General features: G+C 38.4%; 3 protein-coding genes across 9 annotated transcripts; 2 read left to right on the forward strand and 1 right to left on the reverse strand.

The window, feature by feature from the left end:
- The first annotated feature begins 1,118 nt into the window (after positions 1-1,118).
- Positions 1,119-4,597, forward strand: calr3b (calreticulin 3b). 2 transcript variants are annotated; one of them, XM_041992422.1, is made up of 10 exons: positions 1,119-1,284; positions 1,673-1,774; positions 2,203-2,406; positions 2,491-2,585; positions 2,670-2,879; positions 2,996-3,109; positions 3,190-3,333; positions 3,420-3,512; positions 3,654-3,864; positions 4,174-4,597. In XM_041992422.1, exons 1-9 carry the CDS (start codon positions 1,188-1,190, stop codon positions 3,858-3,860), a joined length of 1,266 nt encoding a protein of 421 aa, XP_041848356.1. In that variant the 5' UTR covers positions 1,119-1,187; the 3' UTR covers positions 3,861-3,864; positions 4,174-4,597. The 2 variants fall into 2 exon arrangements, with proteins under 2 accessions (XP_041848356.1, XP_041848355.1); XM_041992421.1 differs by having other exon boundaries at positions 1,120-1,284; positions 3,654-4,597.
- Positions 4,598-5,267: 670 nt separating this feature from the next.
- Positions 5,268-21,420, forward strand: LOC121644236 (epidermal growth factor receptor substrate 15-like 1). Of its 6 annotated transcripts, none has more exons than XM_041992065.1 (24): positions 5,268-5,330; positions 5,808-5,849; positions 5,950-6,039; positions 6,136-6,183; positions 6,268-6,363; positions 6,475-6,537; positions 6,632-6,757; positions 6,842-6,901; positions 7,594-7,860; positions 10,390-10,547; positions 11,015-11,177; positions 11,396-11,458; positions 12,337-12,422; positions 12,693-12,765; positions 12,878-13,039; positions 13,444-13,641; positions 14,146-14,310; positions 14,716-14,824; positions 14,967-15,103; positions 15,351-15,402; positions 16,667-16,752; positions 17,019-17,082; positions 18,544-18,680; positions 19,945-21,420. In XM_041992065.1, exons 1-24 carry the CDS (start codon positions 5,304-5,306, stop codon positions 20,089-20,091), a joined length of 2,619 nt encoding a protein of 872 aa, XP_041847999.1. In that variant the 5' UTR covers positions 5,268-5,303; the 3' UTR covers positions 20,092-21,420. The 6 variants fall into 6 exon arrangements, with proteins under 6 accessions (XP_041847999.1, XP_041848000.1, XP_041847998.1 ...); XM_041992066.1 differs by lacking the exon at positions 5,268-5,330 and adding an exon at positions 5,368-5,441; XM_041992064.1 differs by lacking the exon at positions 5,268-5,330 and adding an exon at positions 5,514-5,575.
- Positions 21,421-22,436: 1,016 nt separating this feature from the next.
- On the reverse strand, positions 22,437-24,779 carry klf2b (Kruppel-like factor 2b). The gene is made up of 3 exons (XM_041992070.1): positions 24,440-24,779; positions 23,360-24,269; positions 22,437-23,248 (listed from the first exon to the last, which is right to left on the reverse strand). Exons 1-3 carry the CDS (start codon positions 24,509-24,511, stop codon positions 23,073-23,075), a joined length of 1,158 nt encoding a protein of 385 aa, XP_041848004.1. The 5' UTR covers positions 24,512-24,779; the 3' UTR covers positions 22,437-23,072.
- Between the last annotated feature and the right edge of the window lie 229 nt (positions 24,780-25,008).

Here is a 25,008-nt window from a genome sequence, read left to right on the forward strand (position 1 = left end):
CACTGTGTGAAAAGAATTTACACTCATTCAGTTCTAAGGTTTTATGTATCAGGACATAAAAAAGGGCATCTTAAAATTGGGTATATACAACCTCAGATCAATAACAGCATGGCATACTACACCATATCATTATTAAACAAAAACTCAGTGAAAAAGAAGTGTGTGAGAAACTAAGAACACTCCATAACCTAAAAGGTTTGTCAAACCAACACCACTAACATCTGTATATCAGTCTCTGACATTGCTGTAATGGAAGTTTGGCTCACTCTTTTTTTTCAAAATCACTTCAAGTCATCAAGGTTTGTGGGCGTTTGCTTGTCCTCATCTCTATTAATGTTCTTCCACATTATTTAGTTTTAGGTCTGCACATTGACTGTGTTGATAAAACACAGATGTTTTCTTGTTTTGTAAATTGTGAAAGCTGATTTTTTTTTTTCAGTTGGGCAAGGTTTACGTGAGGAATCAGTCTATGAATATCAATATGTATAAGCCATAACCTTTTCTTCACTAAATCTTTCATGAATAAAAAGTTGGGGTGGGGTTTGTTTAATTTAAATTATTATTCTATTATTGTTTAGCATTTGCATTTTATGATTCATCCTGTTTAGTATGAAACGTGCTATACAGATTAAGTCTATGTAATAAATTGATAAAAATGCATATGAATCCTACATTTTACTTAACAAATTTCAGTATCATAATTAAAATCAATCAATGTGCTATCTCAGTTTTCTACATACTTTTTTATATGGGTGACACCCTTTCGCTACTTTAACACAGCCTATATATTAATGAGTTTTTTTCAGCTGTTACCCAAAACATTGTCATGTTTGTAATTGTGCTTATATGGCCATCGCTATGTCTACTAGAAATAGTTTCTATTACTGACTGGCTGATTAAAGTCTTAATTCACTTTTATGTCATCACCTTTTTGTTAGCACCATCTACTGGACGGTTAATGTAATTGCACAACATAAATAATTGAAACGTCAACTGGTCTGGGATCAGGTTCTGGAGTGTACATATGTTTCGTGGTCTACTCTGATTGGTCCAGGCATGCTCTCTCGTTGTCCAATAGCAGGTAGACATCTGTTCGCTGGAGCAACTCTAAAATATTCCCCTCTCTTCCTCCTCAACCTCTTCATTTTTTGGCTCTGAGACGTAAAGCTTCGGAAAGTAGAGCAGAAATGGGAAAAATGCCGATCTGGGGTCTAGTTGGGGTAATATTTGCAGTTAACTGCGTAAATGCAAAGATTTACTTTCGAGAGGAGTTTCTGGACGGTGGTAAGTCTGACATGCACATTTTATTGTTACCTTGGCTTTGAGCCATCTTTGGGGTCAGAAATGTCAACAGAAGTTTCTCCTGAAATTAAATTTAAGCATGTGTTTACATGAATGATAGGTGGTATCATTCTTGGATTCTTACCTTTAACGGGGATTTAGCAAATCTAACGTTAGCAAGGTTTAAAAGCTATTCAAACGCAATGTCCATATCAATTAGGATATCAAATGTAATGTTACGAGTGAAAAAGAAAAACTAAGCTAATTTGACAGTGACACCTCAGACAGTAATCACTGGACGGTTGCAGTTTTCGGGGTGTAACTTGGCAGGTTTTTATAAAGTGCACTAAGTGTTAATCATCTGCAAACTTGCTGGTTGTTTTCTGTTTAGATGGATGGAAAAGCCGCTGGGAAAACTCAAAACACAAATCTGACTATGGAGAGTGGAAGCTAACAGCTGGCAACTTCTATGGAGATGCTGAGAAAGACAAAGGTAAACGGACTCAGTTCCTCAATTTTTCATACCAGGCATCGCGTGACATTTAATAAATACAGACGCTGATTAGTAGTTAATGCTGCATATTTACTACTGCCACAAGATACTGTAGCAGGTGAAATAAGTATGTTCTGGTTGTAATAACTAAATACTTTATTGTTGAAATAACATGAGTCAATGTGTATTATAAGTGCAAAACAAACAAGCAAACAAAGAGAAAAGTGAAAGAGAAACTTTCCAACTTGCAACCAGATTTTGTTTTCAGTTTTATATGAACTCAGCACACATTACTACTCTCTGTTTAAACTGAGTAATGTCCTAAAAAGTCCACGAAAAGTTTAATTTACAGTCAGTACATTTGATGTGTATTATGTATCAAGTTATTTCCTCCCTTAATAACATTTTTTTTTCAATTTCCTCTTTAGGTCTGCAGACAAGCCAAGATGCTCGTTTCTATGCTACATCTGCCCATTTTGAGCCTTTCAGTAATGAGGGAAAGCCTTTGGTCATTCAGTTTACAGTGAAGCATGAGCAGAAGATTGACTGTGGTGGTGGCTACGTGAAGGTCTTCCCTGCTGACCTAGAACAGACTGACATGCATGGAGAATCCACATACTACATTATGTTTGGTAAGTCACAGTGTTCATTATACTGTACAAAAAATGTTTACAATAACAGCTGGTGTATCTAATGATTAAACTAATTCCCTTTAGGACCTGACATTTGTGGCTACAGCACCAAAAAAGTCCATGTCATCTTCAATTACAAGGGCAAGAATCACCTCATCAAGAAAGATATTAAGTGCAAGGTAATTTTATTGTTTCAAAACTTCACCCCTGCATTTTTCTTTTTCTGGACCTGAGGCAAAATTCTAACACTTCTGTTCTTCTAGGACGATGAACTGACTCACCTGTACACGCTGATCCTGAATCCAGATCAGACCTATGAGGTGAAAATTGACAATGAAAAGGTAGAATCTGGCAGTCTTGAGGATGACTGGGACTTCCTCCCTCCAAAGAAAATTAAGGACCCTGAAGCCAAGAAGCCAGAGGACTGGGATGACCGGCCCAAGATTGATGACGCTGATGACACAAAGCCTGAGGTGATAAGCTTAGTAACTTAATTCTACTAACTTTTTAATTGTGCTGTTACATGGAGTCCATTTGCTTCAGCTTTGGAACTTTGTGTTAATTATTTTATAATTTATGTTTTTTTTAGGACTGGGACAAACCTGAAAATATCCCAGATCCTGATGCTAAAAAGCCTGAAGACTGGGAAGAAGATATGGATGGAGAGTGGGAGCCACCCGTGATCCCCAACCCAGAATACAAAGTAGGCCACATTTATATTGTCATAAAAGGAAATTATGCTTTGGATAAACTCTATCTTGATAAATGCTATCTGTATCACAGGGAGAATGGAAACCCAAACAGATTGACAACCCCAACTACAAAGGCGCCTGGGTGCATCCTCAAATTGACAATCCGGAGTACAGTGCTGATTCCAACATATACAAGTTTGACAATATTGGTGTTATTGGTCTTGATCTTTGGCAGGTGAGACAAAGATCATCTTTAGGTTGTAATGTTATTGCAGCGGCAAAGCTTAAACCACTGTATAACAAGTTTAAACTGTTTCTCAGGTGAAATCTGGTACCATCTTTGACAACTTCCTGATCTCAGATGATGTGAAAGAAGCTGAGGACGTTGGAAAGGAGACATGGGGCGTGACCAAGGTATTCTGGGGCTGGTTTTTTCTTATTAAGTTGGAATTTGCTACTTTAAACTACATGAAGATTCACTGCCTATGAAAGAGCAAATACCATTAAGAGACATGGTTTATTTTATTTTTTTTTCTTTCTTAATTTTCCCTCCAGGAACCAGAGAAAAAAATGAAACAAGAGCAGGATGATTTGAAACGAAAAGAGGAGGAAGAGAAGAGCAAAGACCAAGACACTGAGGCTGATGATGGCCTGGAGGATGAGGAGGAAGAAGAGGAAGACGAGGGGGAGGACGAAGAAACAAAGGATGAAGAACTTTCAGAAAATGATGACGAGGAATCAACGCCTAAAGATGAGCTTTGAGGAGGTTGTTTTTCTACCCCTTCCACAGAAACTGTCTTGTCAATCCCAGGGGTATAGTGGCTGCTGTGCATCCTTTCCCTGAGATATGGACACAACCCAAGTCAGGGATCTAATGTAGAAAACGGGGGGCAAGTGGGTGTTAATGGACTTGGTGTCTTTTTCATGTTTGTCATGTTACCCTTGAACTGCTGGATTGATTCTGTGGTTTTCCACCATCAAAACCCATTCCTCATTTTGAAATAATACAATCAGTTGGCACTGTCATCCACTGTTTTCTTGATTTTCTTGTCTAAACATCTTCCTTCTTTTGCAGATGTCTTTTGGTGGGTTGTTGTCCAGTGTATTTTGAAGATTCACCCAAAGCTGATTTTAATTTAATTGTTCAAAGTACAGAAAAAGAGAACGGAGACATGAATTGAAACTGAGTTTGTAAGTTATTTTGGTTCATTGTGAGGCACTGATTTTGTTTTCATTTCCACTCTCTTGAAGGCACAGTTGAATGAAATGTTAAAACATGATTGAATCTTAATCCAGTTGAAAATTATTTTTAGTTGTCACTGAAATGGGATGAAGTCATTATGTCTTCATATGTTAATATCATGGGATCTGCAATATGTGCTGAAAGTCTGGAAAAATGGATGATAAGCCCCTGGTGTGACTTGTGCAAGAGTTACACTCATTTTTACTGGACAGAATGTTATTGAAGCCAAAGTTTTTATTAAAAGATTATTACCTTATGGTCTGGAAATTGTTTTTATTGCATAAGTTCACACTTTGCATGAATGTATATTACCTGATTTAATGTCCATTGTTGCTGAATGAGGTTTCAAAAGGTTTTGGGTTTGACAAAAACAGGTTTTAACAGATTTGATACTCTATTCCGTCCTTTGAGATGGCCAAACTAGTAAGTGTAAGGTTGCACTAGTTATAGAATTTTATGCATCTGTGCTGAATTGCACAAGAGTGCCTTGGATGAAAACACTGGCCACATTTACAGCACATGACACACACACAGCAGGTGTCTTATATTCTGCCAAGAGCTCTCAAAACCAGTTAGTATTTGTGCCACAGGGCTACTACCAGTAATCAATATTTGCTGTATATCAGGCTATGATTATATATGTTCGCTAATGAAGAATACAATTATAAAACAAGTATTTCAGGTCCATCAACTTTCATTGTTCCTTGTTATGATTAGTGTTTTATCACTAAAAGCTTTCACGTCCAACTTTATCAAATTTAAGACCACTGTTAATGTTTAAAGGAAAAACTAATTGTTGAATTACACCTCCGTATTAGTAGTATTTGGATTTACTTCTGTAAACCTCCCCTCTGTGATGACCTCACACCACCGGAACCGCTGTTTCCTCCGGTCTGTCGCCGCTCGCCCTCTCTTCCTTCAGGGGCGTGTGCGTAGTGCGCGCACTCAAGACACCAGGAAACATGGCGGCGCTCATGACTCTCAGTCAGGTAACAACTTCCAACAGCTCAAGAAAAGTCTCCAAATTGATTTAGGATTATTATGAAATGACAGTAGCACTCTAAATATACTCTGAAACCGTGATGACATCAAACGCAGTGGTGAATATTGGCCGCTGGAACTGTTTTTGCAAACTCGTCAACTGAACTGACATGGTTAGCTAGGTTAAGTGATGGCAAAGTTATTCGTTTTAATGGCAGAGAGAAAAAAAGTGATAACACTTTCAGAAAGAATGGTAAAACAGGTTGTTATTAAATATACGCAAAAACAAAAGAAAAATAACCTTATTTGGCTAACCATTACCATAAAATATTGCGCTTTCTTTTACACTTCGCGTGCTGTATGACAATCAGACTGCTAACCTTGTAACTAGCCACGTATACGCTCCTCAGCGCTATTGTTTTTGTGTATATTAGTTGATATCCACATTTGCCTGGTGTTATATTTTCCTATTTTCTCCTGTCCAGTTATCAAATGGAAACGCAGCTTTTGAAAACTACTACAGACAGGTAAGGTTGGCTTTGTCACTCCAGCTTCCTTAATGTTTACTCAGCTGAATATTATCAACAATGTAGAGTGAGTTAATAAACACTTATTGATTCTTTATAGCTGGATCCTGGAAACACAGGCAAAATATCAGCAGGCGATGCGGCTCAGTTTCTCAAGAAGTCTGGACTGTCAGACAGTACACTGGGGAAAGTGGGTCTCAGGACTTGTATATTAATTTAATTTCATATATATTGTACACTTGTGTACTGTCAGTAGCATCCTTTTTTTGTTTGTTTACCTTTTTAGATTTGGGAATTGGCAGATTCAGATAGAAAAGGCTATTTGGATAAGCGGGTAAGACAGGATTTCTCTGATTATTTACTGATGTTGGTGATGCTGACATATGCAAAAATCACCAGCTCTCTTCCTCTTTCGTAGGGTTTCTTCATTGCTCTGAGACTTGTAGCGTCAGCACAGGGTGGAAATGATATAAGTCTTAATAACATCAACCAAAGCTTAGCTGCACCTAAATTTGTAAGTGTTAAAATAACATCTTACCAACTACAACTATAACCATTAATCTGATAGGAAATTGACACATTTCAAGAGTTCATACAGTTGTTAATCTTTGTTATACCTTTACAGAGAGATGTTGACAGCCCATTAAGTGTGTCCACAACAGTGTCTGACTCTCATTGGGCAATTAGAGTGAGTACATTTTATCTGAATATTCTGAGGGGTGAATAAGAATGAGGCTTCGTACCTAACTGTTTTATTTTTTATCTTTCTCTGTCTTTCTTAGCCCGATGAAAAAGGGAAGTTTCTGGGAATATTTGAAAGTCTGGCCCCAGTAAATGGCCTCCTGTCTGGTGATAAAGTCAGGCCAGTTTTGATAAACTCCAAGCTACCTCTGGATGTGTTAGGAAAGGTAACATAACATTATACAATACTGTTTCTCTTCAAAGCAATTCAGAACAACCAGATCTTCAGCATTTATATGCTGTTTCTGCAGATTTGGGATCTTAGTGATGTTGACAAAGATGGACACTTGGACAAAGAAGAATTCACAGTGGTAAGCTGGGTTCTTTTGGATTTCTTACTGTCACTTCAGTTTAATTTCCCTCACATCTGTACTTACTCTCGAAACTACCATTTTCATCTGAGGAACATTGCAAAACCCAGAACAATAGTTTCATCAAGTGAACTAGAAATGATAGTACAGTTTTTTCTCTTGTCTCAGTAAGAAGGAGCTAGCTTGTCTTCAGATGGTCCAGAACTCTAGGGGGACTTGCACAAACAAAAGAACTCATAAACACTGTTTTAAAGTCACTTCACTGGGTTGATTTTGGAATTAACTTAAAAATTTTTGAACTGCATGGTTAGGCTCTTCTTTATATTTCTGACCTGCTTTAGATGTAAAATCCACCCAGACTGTGGAAGGCCTTGCTTGTATGTTTAGGTAGTTTGGACTCTGGATATTTTAAAATAGCAGTTGAAGATATTTTTTATTCCAACAAGCTTTTAATTAGACTTGGGCTCTTACTGCTTTTATATTTCTATTTGATGTATTCTATTTTGTGTATTTTATGTTGTGAATTTTATTGGCTTACTTTCTTTGTGAAGCCCTTTGTGATGAATGTTTGTGAAAGGTTCTATTTAAATAAACATTACTTACGCTTGAAGCCTACATGACTTCAAGAGCAAGTACTGAAGAAAAATTTTCCTTGAAATTATGAAATAACAATCAGATTTGCCATTTTCTAGGCCATGCATCTTGTGTATCGGGCTATGGAGAAGGAGCCTGTCCCAAGCAGCTTACCAGCTTCCCTCATCCCACCTTCTAAAAGGAAAAAGGCTGGGATTGCTCTTCCAGGTGCTGTGGCTGTGCTGCCCAATCTGTCTGGACTTGCATCTGGCCCGGCTCCTCTCAAAGAGACCCTGCGAAGCACTCTGCCTCAAGGGAGCTCTACTCCCCTCGGCCCCAGTGTTGTTAATCTGTCTCCAAAACACTCCTTTAAATCCAGCTCAACGGTACGTCACCTTAAACTGCCTGGATTTTCAGCTATTGATGTAATCATTATGTGTATGTCACAGCAGCGATTATTTTAAGCTAAAGTTCTCTTCCAAAGGGCTGGCTGATGTGGGTGAAATTTACATTTAAAGTCATTTTCAGCATTTTTACTAATATGTTTTAACATTGTGTTGGATCTCATAAAGTATTAAAAAAACAAAACAATAACCAAGCTAATGTTCAGTGGAACTCAACTCAACTTTATTTATAAAGCCCTTTAAAACAACCACCGTTGAAACAAAATGCTGTACATGAATGAAAAAGCAACACAGAAAGGATATTTTTCTCAATTATGACAAAAATCTAATTTTTTATTAGAGTAAAGCAAAACCTTTATTATCTTTTAAATTCTGATTTAAAAGAAGGGTTTTTAATCTGTATTTTTAGACCCAAGTCTCTTTTTAAAAATGCATTCAAGGAATGCTGCTTACATGGATTAACATTGAAATTAATTTAAGAATAAGAAGAATAAGAAAACTTTTAGTCCCTCAATGGGGAAATTGCTTTGTTGCAACAGTACAGGTGCAGTAAGCAGAAGCACACACGTGATATAATAAATAATATGTACAGTATATGGTCTGATAGGGTGAGTACTGTAAATAAATAAAAAGTATGTAAAGATTCATAGCTGCCTTACCAGTTGAAATGACTAAAAACACGTTTTAATCATGATCAAGTAATATGTAAAAACTCACATAAAATCCCAGTCCTATGAAAAAATAAAACTGTGCACATTTATTTTTATTGCCCCACAAGTATCACAAGGACTGAATCAGGCTTTATGGAGAGACTTGGCATTTTACGTAACAACTCTTTTCTGTTGCCAGCGGTAGGACTTGTTTTACCACATTGTTGAAAGCATTGTGTGACAGTCAGCGTGTTTCTATCTGCCTTGATCGGGTTGCAGAGATTTCTCACACGTAACTTTTTGAGAAACAGGCTTCCTTGAATGGAAAGGGAAGCAGTTCTGGTAAAACACTTGTACAACTCTTACTAAAATAAGCTTTGACTTATTAATGTAAATATAAGTAGAGATGTAATGTAAACATAAATGTAGACTAAAAAATGTGGGCACATTTTTGCCAATCACTTACACGTTTTAAAAATCATTTTAAAAAAAAAGCTTTAAATATGGAGAAATTTCTGCACAAAGGTTGAAAACTAGCATTGATTTGCTTGTGATCTGTGTACCTTCTGGGAAAACGTCATTTAGAAACAGACACAAAATTAGCTGTAAATATGAATGCTCGACTGCTTTGGCTCAGAATTATTTCTAAAAACAATTATCTGTAAGCAGGGTTTTCACATATTAAAATATCCTCAAAAACAAGTTAGATATCTGATATTTAAATAAAAATAAATTATGAACAACATACAGAACCACAAGAGAAACACAATCTTTCTGCCTGTGGGTCTCAGGTAGAAATCAATCCTGCAATCAACTGAAATTTAATGTTTTTTTTGTTTTTTGTTTATTTAATCAAATAATGAGACATTTTCCATTAGGGTCCACTCAACTTAATATCAGTGAAGAGTTAAAATCTGAGATGATTTTGAGGAGATCTTGTGGAAAAAAAGCATGAGTAAAATTCATATATGTGCCGACATACTTGATGCTGAGCATCATGAACAGGTTTTGGAGTAATATATACTGTTGACCTTGATATTTGCTTATTTAAAATGACGAGGCTAGTTCACACATACCAGCTGTACAAGTCTAGAGGCTCATCTGGTCTGCTTGAAATCCAAACTCGTGACCCCTGAAATGAAAAGAAATTGGCATATTGTAGACCCAGGGTCCTTTTCTACGGCAAAAGGACCCTGAAATTTTGAGTGTGAAATCCTTTATCACGCATTAATGCAAAAAAATAAATAAATAAAAATTGGCATCAATTTCAAAAGAACCTGTATTTAAATGTCTCAGTTTCAGTATTTGATATTTTGTCTTTAGTTACAATTAGATATATAGTTGAAATAATTTCCAAATCATTCTTGTCTTTTTGTCATAACATTTTACAAAGTTTCCCAAAATCTTTAGAAACAGGATTTTATTTTTGTCACCTGATTCTTGTGTTACAGTGTATTATTTTTCTTGTGGTTTCTGAAGCCACCAGAATATATTATCAGTCACATTTCCTCTCCTAGGGAAAACTAGAATATCCATCATCACATTTTGTTCTTAATGACAAACAGGAAAAATGATTATTTATCAACTCCAGTTTTCAACAGCATTATTTTCTTAGCTGCAATTGCAGGAATTGATGTCTGGAGGTTAATTGTCAGCTGATAAACAGGAGCATTTACATCAAAGGGAATATGCTTAACTTCGTATAAAATTTTGTTACAATCTTTGATTTCATTGCTAGTTGCCCAGTACATCCTTGATTAAAAAAAACATTAAAAAAATTCTGATGTATAGCTTATAAAATTCAAGTTTATAGACAATGTCGCCATCATCTCAATCAAAAGCTGTCCTTTGTTCCCTCTAGCCAGCGGTGAACTGGGTGGTACCTGTGGCTGACAGAGAGAGATATGACGACCTTTTCCAGCAAACAGACACCGACAACGATGGCCTCGTCACGGGGAGTGAGGTTATAGAGATCTTTATGCAGTCCACCCTCTCTCAGACAATGCTGGCACAGATATGGTAAGATCACAGCTTGGTTCAATTCATATTCATTCACAAATATTATCATCACTGCTGTCAATTCTTGGCATTTTTTGTAACCAAGGGAGCTTAATTTCACCTTAAAAATAAAATCTACACTATAATGTATAGACAAAATAAAAACTTCATGGTGCAGCAGGAACTGTTGGGCACAGTAAAACCATTAGCCTCATTCCTTGTGATAACCATTATGTCCAATAAAACTCTGTGGCACTATGTTGTGAAATGTTTCAGTCATAACATTTAATGTAGAATAGGGGAACAAGTAAAATAGCGTTTTCCAGCTGTTTTAAAGTTAACTCTTTAAATCAAATGAGTATAAATGTTAGTTGGGCTCTGCAACTTTGGATGCTTTCATCTGTTTTCATCTGTAGGTGTTTATCAGAAAGGAATACAGTATATAAGCTTTAAGAATAAAGAAAAGAATACACTCCTGTTTTCCACAGGGGACTCGCTGATACAAAACAGACAGGCAAGCTGTCCCGGGAGCAGTTCTCTCTGGCCATGCATTTTATTCAACAAAAGGCCACTAAAGGCATAGACCCTCCCTCTACACTCACTCCAGATATGATCCCCCCGTCAGAAAGGACTGCATCAGCTACAGGCCTTGTGAGTCCTGAATTCTTCTTTCAACAGCCCTTTTCACTGAATTCTTCCTTTCTTGCAATGACAATTATGCCACCTGCCTCTGCACCTTGAGATTTTGTTTCTCTGCAACTGTATGCATTGAAATGTTGAGCCCTGCTTTCTTTCTCTCTCTTCTTGCAATGCAAAAATGTTTTTTTATGCTTGTGCTTTGCTGTGCTCTCTTCTACCCTATCTGACAGAGCTATTTGGGGCTTTTTTCTTCTATAAGACCAGAACTTGCTTCAACAGTTAATATTCGCAGAGTAAGTAGCTAAATTATGCCACAAGATGGCGTTGTTGTTATGTCCTTATTATGTGTCTCAATTTAATTTTTTACTGTTAGAATTGGAGCATTCACCCCTGCTTGGTCAACACTGCCATCTGCCGTACCAAGTTATGTTACTCTTGCTATGATATACTTATTATTGTTAACACAAGTGAAATCTTCCTCATTAAGGAAATTCTGCTCATTGGTTTTTATTAGTACGATACTGTCAATAATCAAATTAAATCTGTTAAGCAGGACTACATCAGAAAAAGTATTTTTATAAAAATATCCTTCTCTGCTATTACTATAAAGTTACTATTTTCAGGTGGAGTATTAAACTAAAATCATGGAGATAAACTGTTAAGAGTAACCTTAGTTTGAGGTTTGTAAGTGCCAGGAGGATAGCCTGATTTTCTTTTGGGATTCCTTGATTTGTCAAAGACTAATCAAATGCTAATCTATAAGGTAAATATTACTGTAGTGCGAAACTCTTTTGTATTGTCCTGTGTGCTTGCATTTCTTGTTATGCATGTATTGTCTGCCTCTCTTGCTCCCTCCCTAGCTGTGTGATGTGTTTGTGTTTCCTTCCTGTGACTTTTGTTTTCTTAGAAACAACAGCAGGGAGCTCTTCTCTCCCCCTGTACCATTCACATCCCCTATGCTCTCTTTCTAACCACCTTTGTGTTCCCAGTATGTGCTTCAGAACAATTCCCCAAATCCATTTCATCCATTACTCAGTCGCTCCTGCTGTTGTCACCCTACTTGTCTCTGCTCTCATTTCCAGTCATGGTCACATCATCTGTCATACTTTCTTTCCCAGCTCTCCATTTTTTCTCCCCTCTTACATGACTGTCTCAACATTTCTTGTCTCAGGACAGCAGCAGCTCTGTGGGGTCAGCAGAGCTGACGGGCAACAAAGAGCTGGATGACCTCAGCCAGGAAATAGCTCAGCTGCAGAGGTGAGCCCATGCACCCTGAATAGCAGGAGGATAAGAGTTGTTTCTCCTCCTCTCTGGATAACAAGGGAAGCTTGCAGTCAAGCGATTTGGATTGTATCGTTTTTAACTTTTATACCACATTAATAATGATAACCAAGTAGTATGTTGTATTCATTCATTTTCAACCAGTGTTTTATGTTAGCAACGCCTATTTTCAAATGCTCTTTGACCCACAAACATTAACAAATTTAAATATCTTTTAATCTCTTTTGTGATACTGTTCACCTGCAGAGAGAAATTCATCATTGACCAGGAAATTAGAGAAAAAGAGGAAGCCATTAGACAGAAGAACAGTGATGTTCAGGTAAGCTGAGCTGAACGAGTCACCCAAACTATTGAGGTGTACAGAAAGTGCTAACAGCTTAGTGTGGATGATAGTACATAGATGCCTCTGTGTATGTTTTGTGGACCCTCAGGACATGCAGAATGACTTGGACAGGGAGAGCAGCAGTCTGCAGGATCTGGAGTCCCAGAAGCAGGATTCCCAGGAACGCCTGGAGGAGATGGACCAGCAGCGCTCCAAGCTGGAGGGAATGCTCAATGACTTGAAGCAGAAGTGCCAGGAAGAGACCCAGATGGTTAGAGACATAACATAAAGTAGCACACATCAAACATAAAGTGCTTCTGTATTTAGTATTCACTTATGACATCCTGAAAACACACATGCAGTTGCAATCTCTTTCTGGTAGCAATCTTTTTGTTCATTGCTGATTATTATACACAAATGTGTAATCATGAGTGTCAGTCCAGAAGTTATATAACAGTGGTTATATGATTTTAAGATTTGTTGATTGATTTTACAATGTTTATTTAAAAATAAAATAAAAAACTATCAAGTAGCTCATATGTCTATCTTAAAAAAATTTCTTCCTGAGAACAAACCTTCCCTAAAATCTATTCAAACAAGAAACTAAACTTAAATATTCAAGGTAAACCTCTAATATCTATTAAACAGGTCTTTATTTTTACTCCTGTCCTTTAGATTTCATCCCTGCAGAGTCAGATCCGTTCTCAGGAGACAGAACTCCGAAGTCAGGAAGATGAAATGAGTCGCACCAAGGCAGACCTGAGTCGGCTGCAGGAGGAGGAGGCCCAGCTGGAGCAGAGCTTGCTCTCTGGCCGTGTCCAGCTGGACAGCATCGTGAAGTCACTTAAAACCACCCAGGAGGAGATCAACCAGGTCAGGGCATACAGAGAAACAGCAGATGTCATGAGGATGTTGCACCCTTTGAACCGCTTAAGATTAGCTTGTAAAGTCAGAGACTGCGTGTTTATGTTCTATGTGTGGCATTTGAACTTGTATTTTTTAATAATTTCACTCTTCAGTCTGTGGTTTGGACTTTTGTCACTACTACAAGATGGCATGCACAACAGCTCAAGTAACATTTTTGGTTATATTGGTTAAAGCAGTTTCTTTTATCAGTTTAACCACTAACCACGGCCACAATTCAGTCAGCTAAAAACCTCATGTATTCCTCCATTTTTAGGAGATTGTTGTATTACTGTTAAAAGAAGATTTTATCCGTCATATATTGTAAAAGGGGTTTATGAATTTCTGCCAAGTGGGAAAGTTGAACAAATTTGAAAAGCTCAAACATATATTAAAACAAGGCAGCAAAACCGCTCAGCATATTGTATTCTGTAATTTCAGAAATGTTCTACAATAAATATTTTGTGTTTCCAGGCTCGCAGTAAGCTGTCGCTGATCCAAGACAGCCAAGATGAAATGACCAAGACCATTGAGCAGTACAACAGTACTTTGAGCGAAATCAACGGGGGAAACTTCAGCAACCTGCCGGACTTGAGTGAGGGGATCGCTGAGAAAGAGAACGGAGGTTTCAGAAGTGCGGTGAGAGACCTGTCAATATGTATCAGTGTTATATTCTCTGTTGCCCTATTTATGTCTTTTTTCAGCTTCTTTGTTGTATTTTATTAAATGTTTTTCTGTTTTCTTTGGTTTTGTCATTGTATTTAGCATTAAAGATCTGCCACACTTTTGAAATGCCAGTGAAATAAAAATCCAGATAAGCCAATGAAACAACTTTGTTACTGCGATTTGTGGTCCCAGAGTTCGTTTGTCAGTATTTCCTGGATAGTACTGGGAAGTTTTTTTTTTAAAGCTAACTTAAGAAGTGTGCATGCTCATTTCACTCCTGTCTTCATGTGTTTAGCTGTAAGCTAAGATTACTTAAAATTGTCCATTTGTTGAATTATGGACAAGTATCGGTTTTGTTTTTTTGGATGGATTTATCAGGATGACTCCATCAAGTCAAGGATAGCCATGTTTAACAACAGCGGTGCGAAGGAGTCTCCGGCAGATCCCTTTCAGATAGAGGACCCGTTCAAGTCTGACCTGCTAAAAGGTTTGAATTTTTGTCATTTTTATCTGCTTTTGTGTATGTGAGAATAAACACGCTTTCCTGCCATGCAGGCTGTTTCTCTCTGGTGACAGCCTGCACTAATTATGTTCCACCTTTCTTGTTGATGCTGTTTTTTTTTTCCTAGATCCATTTGGTGGAGATCCTTTTAAAGAAGATCCTTTCAAAGGCACCTCATCTGAAGACTTTTTTAAGAGGACTGACAAGCCCGACTTGTTTGGATCTGCAGACCCTTTCAGTAGAAAACCCACACCACCAGTCAAGGTATGATGCCTTTGTTTCTGCATTCATTCGGAGTGCTAATCACTGTTCCTTCAAATGGTGTGGGATTTTTCAAGTAAATGAAAGCACTTTTTTGAGGCTCAAGGATTTTCTTTCTTTTTGTGCTAAGTGATTTTTTTTTCTGGTAGAGGCTTTACATTGTTGAAGATAACTGGAAAAACATATTTTAAAATATGTTTTGACTTGCTCATTCATTCTGTTTGTGCATTTTTTTTTTTTTTTCTCTCAGCCAAGTTCCCTCAGCAGCGGTGACCCCTTCGCTTCAAAACCGAAGGATTCAGGTACACTGCTCTGAAAAGTAGGATCATCAGATGCTACTGCATGTAGAGTCTTTACTCGAAGTTTTCTAAGTTTTACAGATTAACCTGAAGTTTTGTTTATTGGATTCAGAGGGATATATATTTTTTTAGTCTTAAGACAGTTTGTTGGTGCTGGAAGATAAGATGGAATGATGCTGCAGTAACATGGATGGTGACCTTCTGCTGAATCAATTTGTCAAATAAAATCAAAAAGACAAAGTCTGTGCCCATAAGAGCAGATTTCTCAGGCAGGGTTCCCAAAATATTACTCTAATAATGGACTTCTGAACATAAGAGATCACTGTTATTTTGAAACCCCTCTCAAAGAATCATTCTTAGCTTTTCTGGGTGACGTGTTAGATTTAGATTTCATTTTTGGGACGGGGGAAGGGGGGGCAAACAATTTTTATTCACTGTGGCTTCAATTTTTCCTGTGGTCTGAAGCTATTTTTAGTCAAGTACCTACGCGTCTAACTTCTGGCCAACTAAAAATACTCCCCCCCCCAATACCCTGGAAAAACAGGAGGTGTGCAAGAGCCAAACATAACAGAAACTGTGTGACTGCTGGTCATTCACTACTAGAACACACTGCCACTCATTTAACCAGTTCACTCCTGCCTGTGTCCTGTCTTTATATCTGCTGCTATTGAACTACAGTGCCTCATTCGCAACGGAAGTTGTTTTAAGTTAGTGGCTGCTGCAGGTCGATGCTCTGTCGTACTACATGTTTTTAAGAAGAACACAGAGGCAACTGTAGAAATGAGCAGAGTTACTGTGCGTAAATGAAAACACTGCGTACAGCACATGAATAGGGTCTTTTGTGGTTGCAAACACACATGCACACAACAAACATATTCCGTTACAATGTTTTGTTTTTTCACTGTATCCATCTGCAGTTTGCTGTTTTTTTTTTTTTATTAAGCGGCATACCGCTCTGCTTCAAAACAACCCAGGCACAGTTCTGGTTAACAGTGTGGCAACTGACGCCTTTAATTAGCCAATCAGCTGCATACGTCAGGTTAAACAAAACTTCTGCTTTACAGGTTTTTGCAGAATGTCATGGAAAATTAAACGGCCATGCCACATTCCCTCCTCTGGAAATAGCATGCTGGCCCCTTTCAGAATAAGCAAGATGCTGAGATGATTTTGAATGTGTGGTTTGGGGCTGAACTTCGTTATAGTTTCTGGCACTTTCCATGTATGTGTTCAAATGTTCCAAATGCATTTCAATACACTTTTGTCACAGATATGTTTGGGAAAGTGGACCCCTTTGGAAGCAACTCCTTTGGAGGCCAGGGTGGTGGATTTGCTGACTTTAGTCAGATGTCAAAGGTAAGCTGTGGAGACTAAAAGTCATGAAACAGTTTCACCATAAAGCAGAATTTTCCACTGAAGCTTTACATTGAAGCCAAGCACCTATGCTGTTCGTTTTACTCTGAGTGATTTCTTATTATTTGTCCAATCCTTCACATTTATATAAATACGCTCTATTATTCCAAAATTTTTAAATCTTTGTTGTTAGACCAGTTGGCCTCATCACTTTCTTGACAGTTGACAGGTTTCTTTTGTTTTTTTGTTTTTTTTCTTTGTGTGAGCAGAAGCCAGATCATCCTGTGCTCCCATCAAAGAAACCTGTGCCTAACCGGCCTGCACCTCCCTATGGTAATCCCTGATTTTCGTCTTTGTGTGTGTACCAGAATGCACTTAAAGCTAACCTTGACATGAATTCTTTTGTGATGTTTACGCTTTGCATGTAGCATTTGTTGAAAGCACTTAACGTCAATGACTGACTATGAGTGCTGTCACTACAGGTTATTTTATATTTTCTGTGCACAGTTTTGTAGCACAAAATACAAAATATCACATATGTGTCCTCACTTTGGGTGGTTTCCAAGTAAATTGACTAAGTTTATATTTTAAGTTTCCTTGTAAAAAATGTTTTATGCCTCAATAACATGCAGAAAAGAGAAAGAGGAAAGAGTTATTTTTTTACTTTTGATTTTAACAGGAAAGGTGTTGGCAGAGATATGATGGTACTGCAAGTTCATAGCAGGATGTGACCATGTTGGTACTATTAAGAATTTATTTTACTTTTGGGTTTTTTTTTTATTACTAGCCAATGCAAGTTAAATTTGTCTGCAGTTTGATGAGACTCAAAGTCACATTTAACTTTTATATGCATATAGCCTTGTGTTCATCTTGCTTTTTATATGCATGAAGTCACATAACACCAACAGACCATTCCCAAGCCATGCCCTTCCGCTGTGACCTTGCACTTGTTCTCTAAGCAGAAGCCACAGCCTGAGAAAGTTGGTGTTCCCCTTTGCTTTTACCACACTGAGCAAGGGTAGAGATGTGTGGCCACAGTTTGCTGGCAAGCTTATTCTAGAGATGTTACTTGCCTATAAAGGGGAAGTGAGAAGCCCACTCTTAAAGTTATGGGCTGCTCTGAATATCAGTTGCACAACTATCAGAGACAGTTGCACAACTAATCCTAGCTCTGTTGGGTATAATTTAGCTGTTTGCCCACAAGTATGTTGTAGCAACATTTGTTTACTACTACTATGACACAGGTGTTGTAATATAGCTTCAATTAGATAAATAATAGATTAAATTGCCTCACCGGATCGCTGAGAACTTTAAATTTAGCACAACAGCTTGTGCTGCACTGTACTTGTTTTAGAAGATAATTGTCACCCATTTGAAAAAAAAACATATTAGGAAATGTTTTTGCAGCTTAGAGTAGACAAAGATGGTAAAATACACATCTTTTACAATCAAGTGCTTCAAAGAAGACGGGAAAAAGCATCAGTCTGCATGTTTTAAGCTACGCTGCGCATGTTTTAAGTGTCAATGCATCAGTGAGCTTCACTCAGGAATGTGGTTAACACCTTTTTTGAATCATTATCATTTTCCACTGGGTGACTACTCTGGGTGCTGTAAAGTTAGAACTTTTGGTTTCCTGTGAATATTTAGAGACCCAAGTATTACCATCAGTCTTTAATGTGTGAGCTTATTTTCCCAAGGGCTTCCCAACTGTTGATGTTTGAGCTGAAGATGCTGCTATTTTGCTTTCTGTCATTTGTTTTGGTATTTATTCATTTAAATGTTTATCTTCTCCAGTAGGTTTGCTCAGTTTGAGTGCATCAGAGCCACTCCAGAGCGTTTGCTCCACAGCAGTCAGTAAAGACTCTTTTTTTACGACACACTCGAGTAAAGCATCCAAAGACTGTCCTGTGGGTTTTGCAGATATTGGCTCTGTAAGTGTAGTCTGTTAACAGTTTTATGTTGGGTCAAGTATCTGTCTGCATGAGGTCATGATCTCTGCAAGGCTGAAGGCTCAGAGGTGCCACCTTTTATGTCACTGGACCTCCCTCTTATTAATTTACTTCCAATAGTGAGTGCTCACAGGACCGCCATGTTTACTGGCTGTTGACTAACAACTGACAGAACATCTGGGAACTTTTCGACAGCTTGTTTTAAAAGGAAATTGAATGCTTGCATGACTGACTTGTACAGCCCCGGCGCTTATCTCTAGCTAGTCATATGTTTCATCTGTCCTCCTGGCAAAGGGGCTTGCATGCTTCTTGACATTTCTCTTCAGTTTTTTTGGCAGGAAGTGAGGATTTATAAACCTTCATTTAACAATGTAGTGAACTTGCCTGCTCAAGTATTGCTCGAGGAGCATTTTTCAAGTCATGAAGTGCAAGACGTCCAAGCTGAGGGTTTGTTTGGTGTCAAAGCATGATATGCCTCGAAGCTGAGCACCCCAGAGTAAATCTTCCTCTTTGTCAACCGTCTTGTACCTCTTTACCATCTTGCATAACCTAGCCTCTGAGCATGCCATCAGGTGGAGAGAGGATGCATGGCAGCTTTTTGTATCATTTGACATGATGTGAATTTTTTTTTTATCCCTTGGATTTGTGGTTGTTATATCAAGCTTTGTATTGTAATTTTTGTTTTTCTGCCAGGATCTGAGCATGTCAAGGTAAGACTGTATAAGGGTGCGGTGGTCAGTCCCTTTGCATGTGAAAAACCTGTCCGCACTGCATAATCTGTGATTAATGAATACGTTTATTTCCTATAATTGCTCTCAGTCATGTTGATTGAAATGCACAATGTGGGGAAACATGAACAGTAATTTTTGCCAATAGTTCAGCATTGTGAATTATAAAATTCTTTTTTTAATCTTTTAGTCTTGCCCTCTTTGCCTATTTTTCTGATGTCCAAATAAAATCTAATTATCAACTACATATTGTTTCCATTTGCATATATTGTTTTTTTAATTTACTGCTATACATCTGATGATTTCATGTTAGTTTGATGTAGTTTCTGACTTTCTGCCTAATTAGAAATACTTGAACTTTTATATGCGCTTTTGTCAAGTGATTTGTCTCGTTCTGTGTTGACTTTTGAGCCTCAAGCCACAGCCACATTCCTGATGTTTTCTTATTTTGCTTTTTTTTTGTTTGTTTGTTTGTGTTTTCCTTTGTGCCAGATCTAATGTTTGTGTCTGTGCTCTAGTTTGGAAGTGAGAGTGAGCAGCTGGAGTGGGCCAAGCAGGAGAGTGAGCGTGAAGAACAGGAGAGACTGAGGAGGCTGCAGCTCCAGGAGCAGCAAGACCTGGAGCTGGCCATCGCACTCAGCAAGGCGGATCTGCCCAACGCCTGATCTCCCCAGATTTTTATCCCCTTCCATCTCCTTTACAGTTCTCCTTCTACAGCAGTGACACTGGCCCTACGTGACAAGCATCCCCTGTTACCAGTATTTTCCCAATTAAGACTGAACTTCTGTGAAAGGACTCCATCCGGATGGTGTGTTGCTCCCAAACTACATGGCAACTCTAATCAGGAAGAACACGGAGCAATTTGACTAATGCTTGGCTTTGCTCTGCAAGAATAAAGTGATTTAAGAAAGCGCAGCATATTCCACTGCAGCCTTATTTAGCTTCATATCATGTTATGACTAATCAAGCTGCATGTTTGGTTAACTATTTAAGAATATTTTTGTTTGAATTTCTATACTAAATCAAGGAATCTGTGGTGTCTGAAGTAAGATGCACTTGAAGTCTGTTTTGTTTAACCTTTTACAACTCATATATTTGTATTTAAAGTCAAACAACACATGCTAACTACTCTGTTGGCCTGTAAGGGAGTTTGTGAGACACTAGAAGTACTGTAAATTTTAGATGACAGTTTTATGTGTGAACCAAAGCTGTCTTAGAGGACTATGACTTAGCAATTAGATCAGAAAAGGTATGATTTATACTCATATTTCAATGTTACAAGTTTTTCTAGCTATTTATGCCTTCATATCTATTATTTATGGCATTAAAAGTGCATGAGTTGAATATTGGGAGTGTAATCAAAGTCATTGCGATGCTTAAGATAATCATTGAGTTCTTCCTTTTCTATGAACAAACTTTTGTCCACCTGGAGTGCTAGTCACCACCTCTCTGATGCAAGCAGTTTGAATTTGTCAGATCATTTATCATTGGTTGCCTTCTTGTGACACAAGTAAAAAACTTGAACTTCCATTAAACTAAAAAACCTCTCTAAAATTGAAAAGTTAAAACCTAAGTTGTTTATGCTGGTGCTGTTTTACTTACTGTTGCTCTACTCTTTTTGTTATTCTTTACACTACCAGATACGCTCAGTGACTTTTTTAGTTTTTTCTCAAAAACAGTAACAACTAAAAAGCAATGGATAATTTGAATTGTTTTCTAGTAACTGTCTTTTCTGTTCATACTTACGTGGAGGAAATATTGTTAAATGCCTTCAACTCTTGTATTCTTGTCTTTCTACAGCACTAATCAGGTTTATTTAGCACATAATGTATCCACTGTATATTCCTTCCAGGACATATGCAGTGTCAGCGCCTTATTTATCAACATATCAACACTGTAACATGTAATATTGCACAATATGTATGTAGAACGCTTGAGTTTTGATTTACTCAAAACAAATTACTTTTACTGAATAAAAGTGACTTTTAACATTCCTGGAATGAGGTCAGATTTGTTGTCTTGAATACCCAGAAAAAGGGCTTGTTTGTACAATGAATGTATGGATGATAAATATAGGATTATAACACATTAATGGGTTTTGATAAAGAGCAGCCAAGAAGGTGCTACTTTGGGAAATTATCCTGTTTTCCTAAAATACTGATGTACAGACCATAATATGTTTGCATACAATAAAGTTCAGCATCGATATTGGAACAAAAAAAGCGAAATGAGAGTGATAAATTTGCATCTTCAGTGCAGTTATTTTTGACCTTGAGTACACTTCCTCTTTTTTTCTTTTTTTTTATTCATTTCTTTTTTTTATTGTTTATTGATGCAGGTTAAACTAATATATAAGATAGCTGGAGCCAAGTTTCACTGTTTTTTCTTAAAGCTAAGGTTTTATCAGACAGAGTTTTAAAGTTGTCCTGAAAGCAATCTATCTTTTCAGAAATGCCATCTGGTTTTGATACTTCTCTTTCAATGCAGTCTTTCATGCAGGAGATTCAAATGCTCACTGACACTGTACAGATATTATAGACACGGACTTGGATACTTTGAAACTGTAGTGCAGAGTGACTGTGTGTAATTGTAGTATTAAGGCTCTTTGATGTCCAACTATAATTTCTACCCATCAGAAAGGGAGTCTATGGGCTCCCTGATGAGGGCTTGCTGTGCCCCTCTGTCCAGACGGCTCCCGGCTCACTCTGTAATTATGGAAATGGAGTGTTTGTATTTATAGGCTAAGCCCACAAGTGACTGCCCTTCTCTGTCTTGCAGCTGCAAAACATCACTGTGGAAATCCAAGTGCTCATGTTTTTAAAATATGCATCTACAACTGCATGATGCATTTACTGTAGCTGATCTGATGGTCTGCAGGTTTGCTGCACCCATTTTCAAGCACAGTTGTGAAACCTTTGTTCAGTGGGTGGATGTGGTTAATCAAAAAGTGTGAACAAGGTGTACCTAGAGTGAGTAAGCGTTTATGAAAAGCAATTCCTCACTCAAAAAGTTCAAATCCATTTCTTTTAATATTTACAATAAATACACATTTTACAGTATAAAATCCATGTATTTATTTATATAAATTTAAGTAAAAAATAATGCACAGGGCATCAAGCCCTGATAGTGTACAGAGGGGCTGGATCCAAAAGTTTAACTTCATGAAGTTTGAGATTGGCAAAAGCATCAGAAATAAAACAATAAAGGCAGTTCAGACACTGAGGCAGTTTAAATAAAACATTGTCTCTGCACATTTTAGGCAACTGCATGAGCATTTCACCACTGTTAACAAGAACATAAACATTTTTGGCCAAATCGTTCTGTCACAGAGTTTTACAGTAGCACAGTTATAGAAAGGCACTTTTGTGTCAAACACAGCATTCCAGTTCTGTCAAAGAAGAGTAGTATATACAGGGCCAGCCCCTTCTTGGTCTGCTTAAGCAAACAAAACATTTCTAAAGCTTTTTATACAACCAAAGTAGTACCAGCTACGTTATTACAAAATAATAACACTAAAACAGTTTCAATTCAATATTATATAAAAAGAATTTGGCCAGATGGATGCATTTTAAATAAAAAATACGGTTGAGTCACAATAAAAATAATACAATTTCCCTGTGAACCCCAAGTCCTTAAATGGGCTCTTTCACATGTGTCTCTTCATGTGAAGCGCCAAATGGTCAGACCTAGAGAAGGCGCGCTCGCACAGGTGGCACTGGAACGGCCTATGTCCAGTATGTTTACGGAAATGACGGGTCAGCTCGTCGGAGCGGGCAAATTTCCATCCACAACCTTCCCAGCTACAGTGGTACGGCTTCTCACCTGCGAGGAGACAGTATCGGAATTTATAAGTTTATATTCAAAGACATACACTTTTAGGAGAACTGTGCGTAATTACGCACATCTGTTGCCTTATCATTTGCTTTAACTTACCAGTGTGAGTTCGGAGATGTGCCTTCAGATGAGAACTCTTTGTGTAGGTTTTCCCGCAGCCAGCGAAGGTGCAGGTGTGCGTTGCAGTGCGCTTCCGTGGCCACGTGCGCCGACCTCTTTTGGGTTTTGACTCCAGCAGCTCGAGGGGAGATGAAGGTGGTGTGAGCATCACCCTCTGGGCCCCTGGTTGCAGGTTGAGACCTTCATCATACATGCCAAAGCCAGTATGCGGAGCGTGGTAAGGCATCTGCATCTGGGGAGCCTGAGGGTGGTGCTGAAAAGCTGCCTGTGTGTGATATTTCTGCTGAAAGTTCATGGGCTGACACAGCTGTGCCTGGCAGTCCGTGACTCCCTGGTCATCGGGGCTCAAAGGTGGGGTCATGTTGCTGGCTGCCCGTGGAGATATGGCCACCCGTGGCTGTTCAAAGGACATCATGCACGAAACGTTGCCTTCTTGCTTGATTTTGCTGCAGCTCTGAGGCACCATGCCCAAAACGGGGCCGTAACTGTCCATTGGGGGCTCTACTTTGATGTCCGGGCGAGGGAAATGTGTTGTGTTGACAAAAAATCTCCCCTGGACGCTGGGGTTACGCGTAATGCCATAGTTGCCTGTGCCTTCGGCGCGGAGTAGCTCTGTCATGAGGCTGGCGCCGTACGGGGGAGGCGGGGAGCGCTGATCGTCTGCGGGGTATGATGGCACAGAGTTTCCAGCTGTGTACATGTTGGGGTCAGCTGTGCCAACAAATTCCACCGCATTGTCTGAGCCAGTTGTGTTGGAGAGAATAAAATCCAGATCCAAATAATTACTCAGATCCTCGTCGTCCTTCTTGCAGTGATTGTCCAAGCTCTGTACCATTTCAAGCATGGAACAACTGGTTGAGACTAATTTGTCCATCTCTCCTTTCCATCTCTGCAGGAAAAAAAGAGGCATGGTGAATATAAAGTTTCTGGCAGTAAATACACCCACAAGAATTTAAGCTGATTATTATTATTGTTTTGCTTTCCTAAAAAACAAAAAGAAAGATGTACACATCTAATTTAACGGGTTTAAAATAAGCATCAATATAATTTGTAACTTACATTTTCCCAGTTTTTTTCTCTTTGGTTTGAGAAAGTCGAAAATGACGGTAGCATCACTCCGGATAAGGCCATCGTTTGGTGAAATAAAACAACTATCTCTTGTCAAAGTCGCGTTGTGTATAGAGCGGCAGCCGCACCAGAGTCTGTGCGCCTAATTCACAGTCGCCTCTCTCCACAGCTGCTGCTTCAAATACATGAACAAGTTTAAAAGTGGTAGGAGGTCCTCGCAACCTTATAACTGTTTTCGCTGAGTTCGCTTGACCAATTGTGAGAGCTCAGGAAACAACGTAGTTTGGTAAATTTAGCTCTTTATAAAGCCGTTCCTGCAGGCTGCCGTGCTCAGTTAGCTCTATGACAGCCAAGGCAGCGCAGAGCAGCCTATAAAGTGCGGGACCTCCCCATTAGGCTGACGCACTCAAACAGACCAACCCACAGCTCTCATGTGTTGGAAAAAAAGAATATTACAAACACACACGGGCTGTATAGCAACCATAGATAATTACGTAATATGTTGAAAAGAACAAGCTAGATGACAGAAACTGCTGGGAGCCAAGCCACACCAACAACCT

The sequence above is a fragment of the Melanotaenia boesemani genome, chromosome 8 (genome assembly GCF_017639745.1).
Source record: "Melanotaenia boesemani isolate fMelBoe1 chromosome 8, fMelBoe1.pri, whole genome shotgun sequence".
In the NCBI taxonomy this organism is placed as follows: domain Eukaryota; kingdom Metazoa; phylum Chordata; class Actinopteri; order Atheriniformes; family Melanotaeniidae; genus Melanotaenia; species Melanotaenia boesemani.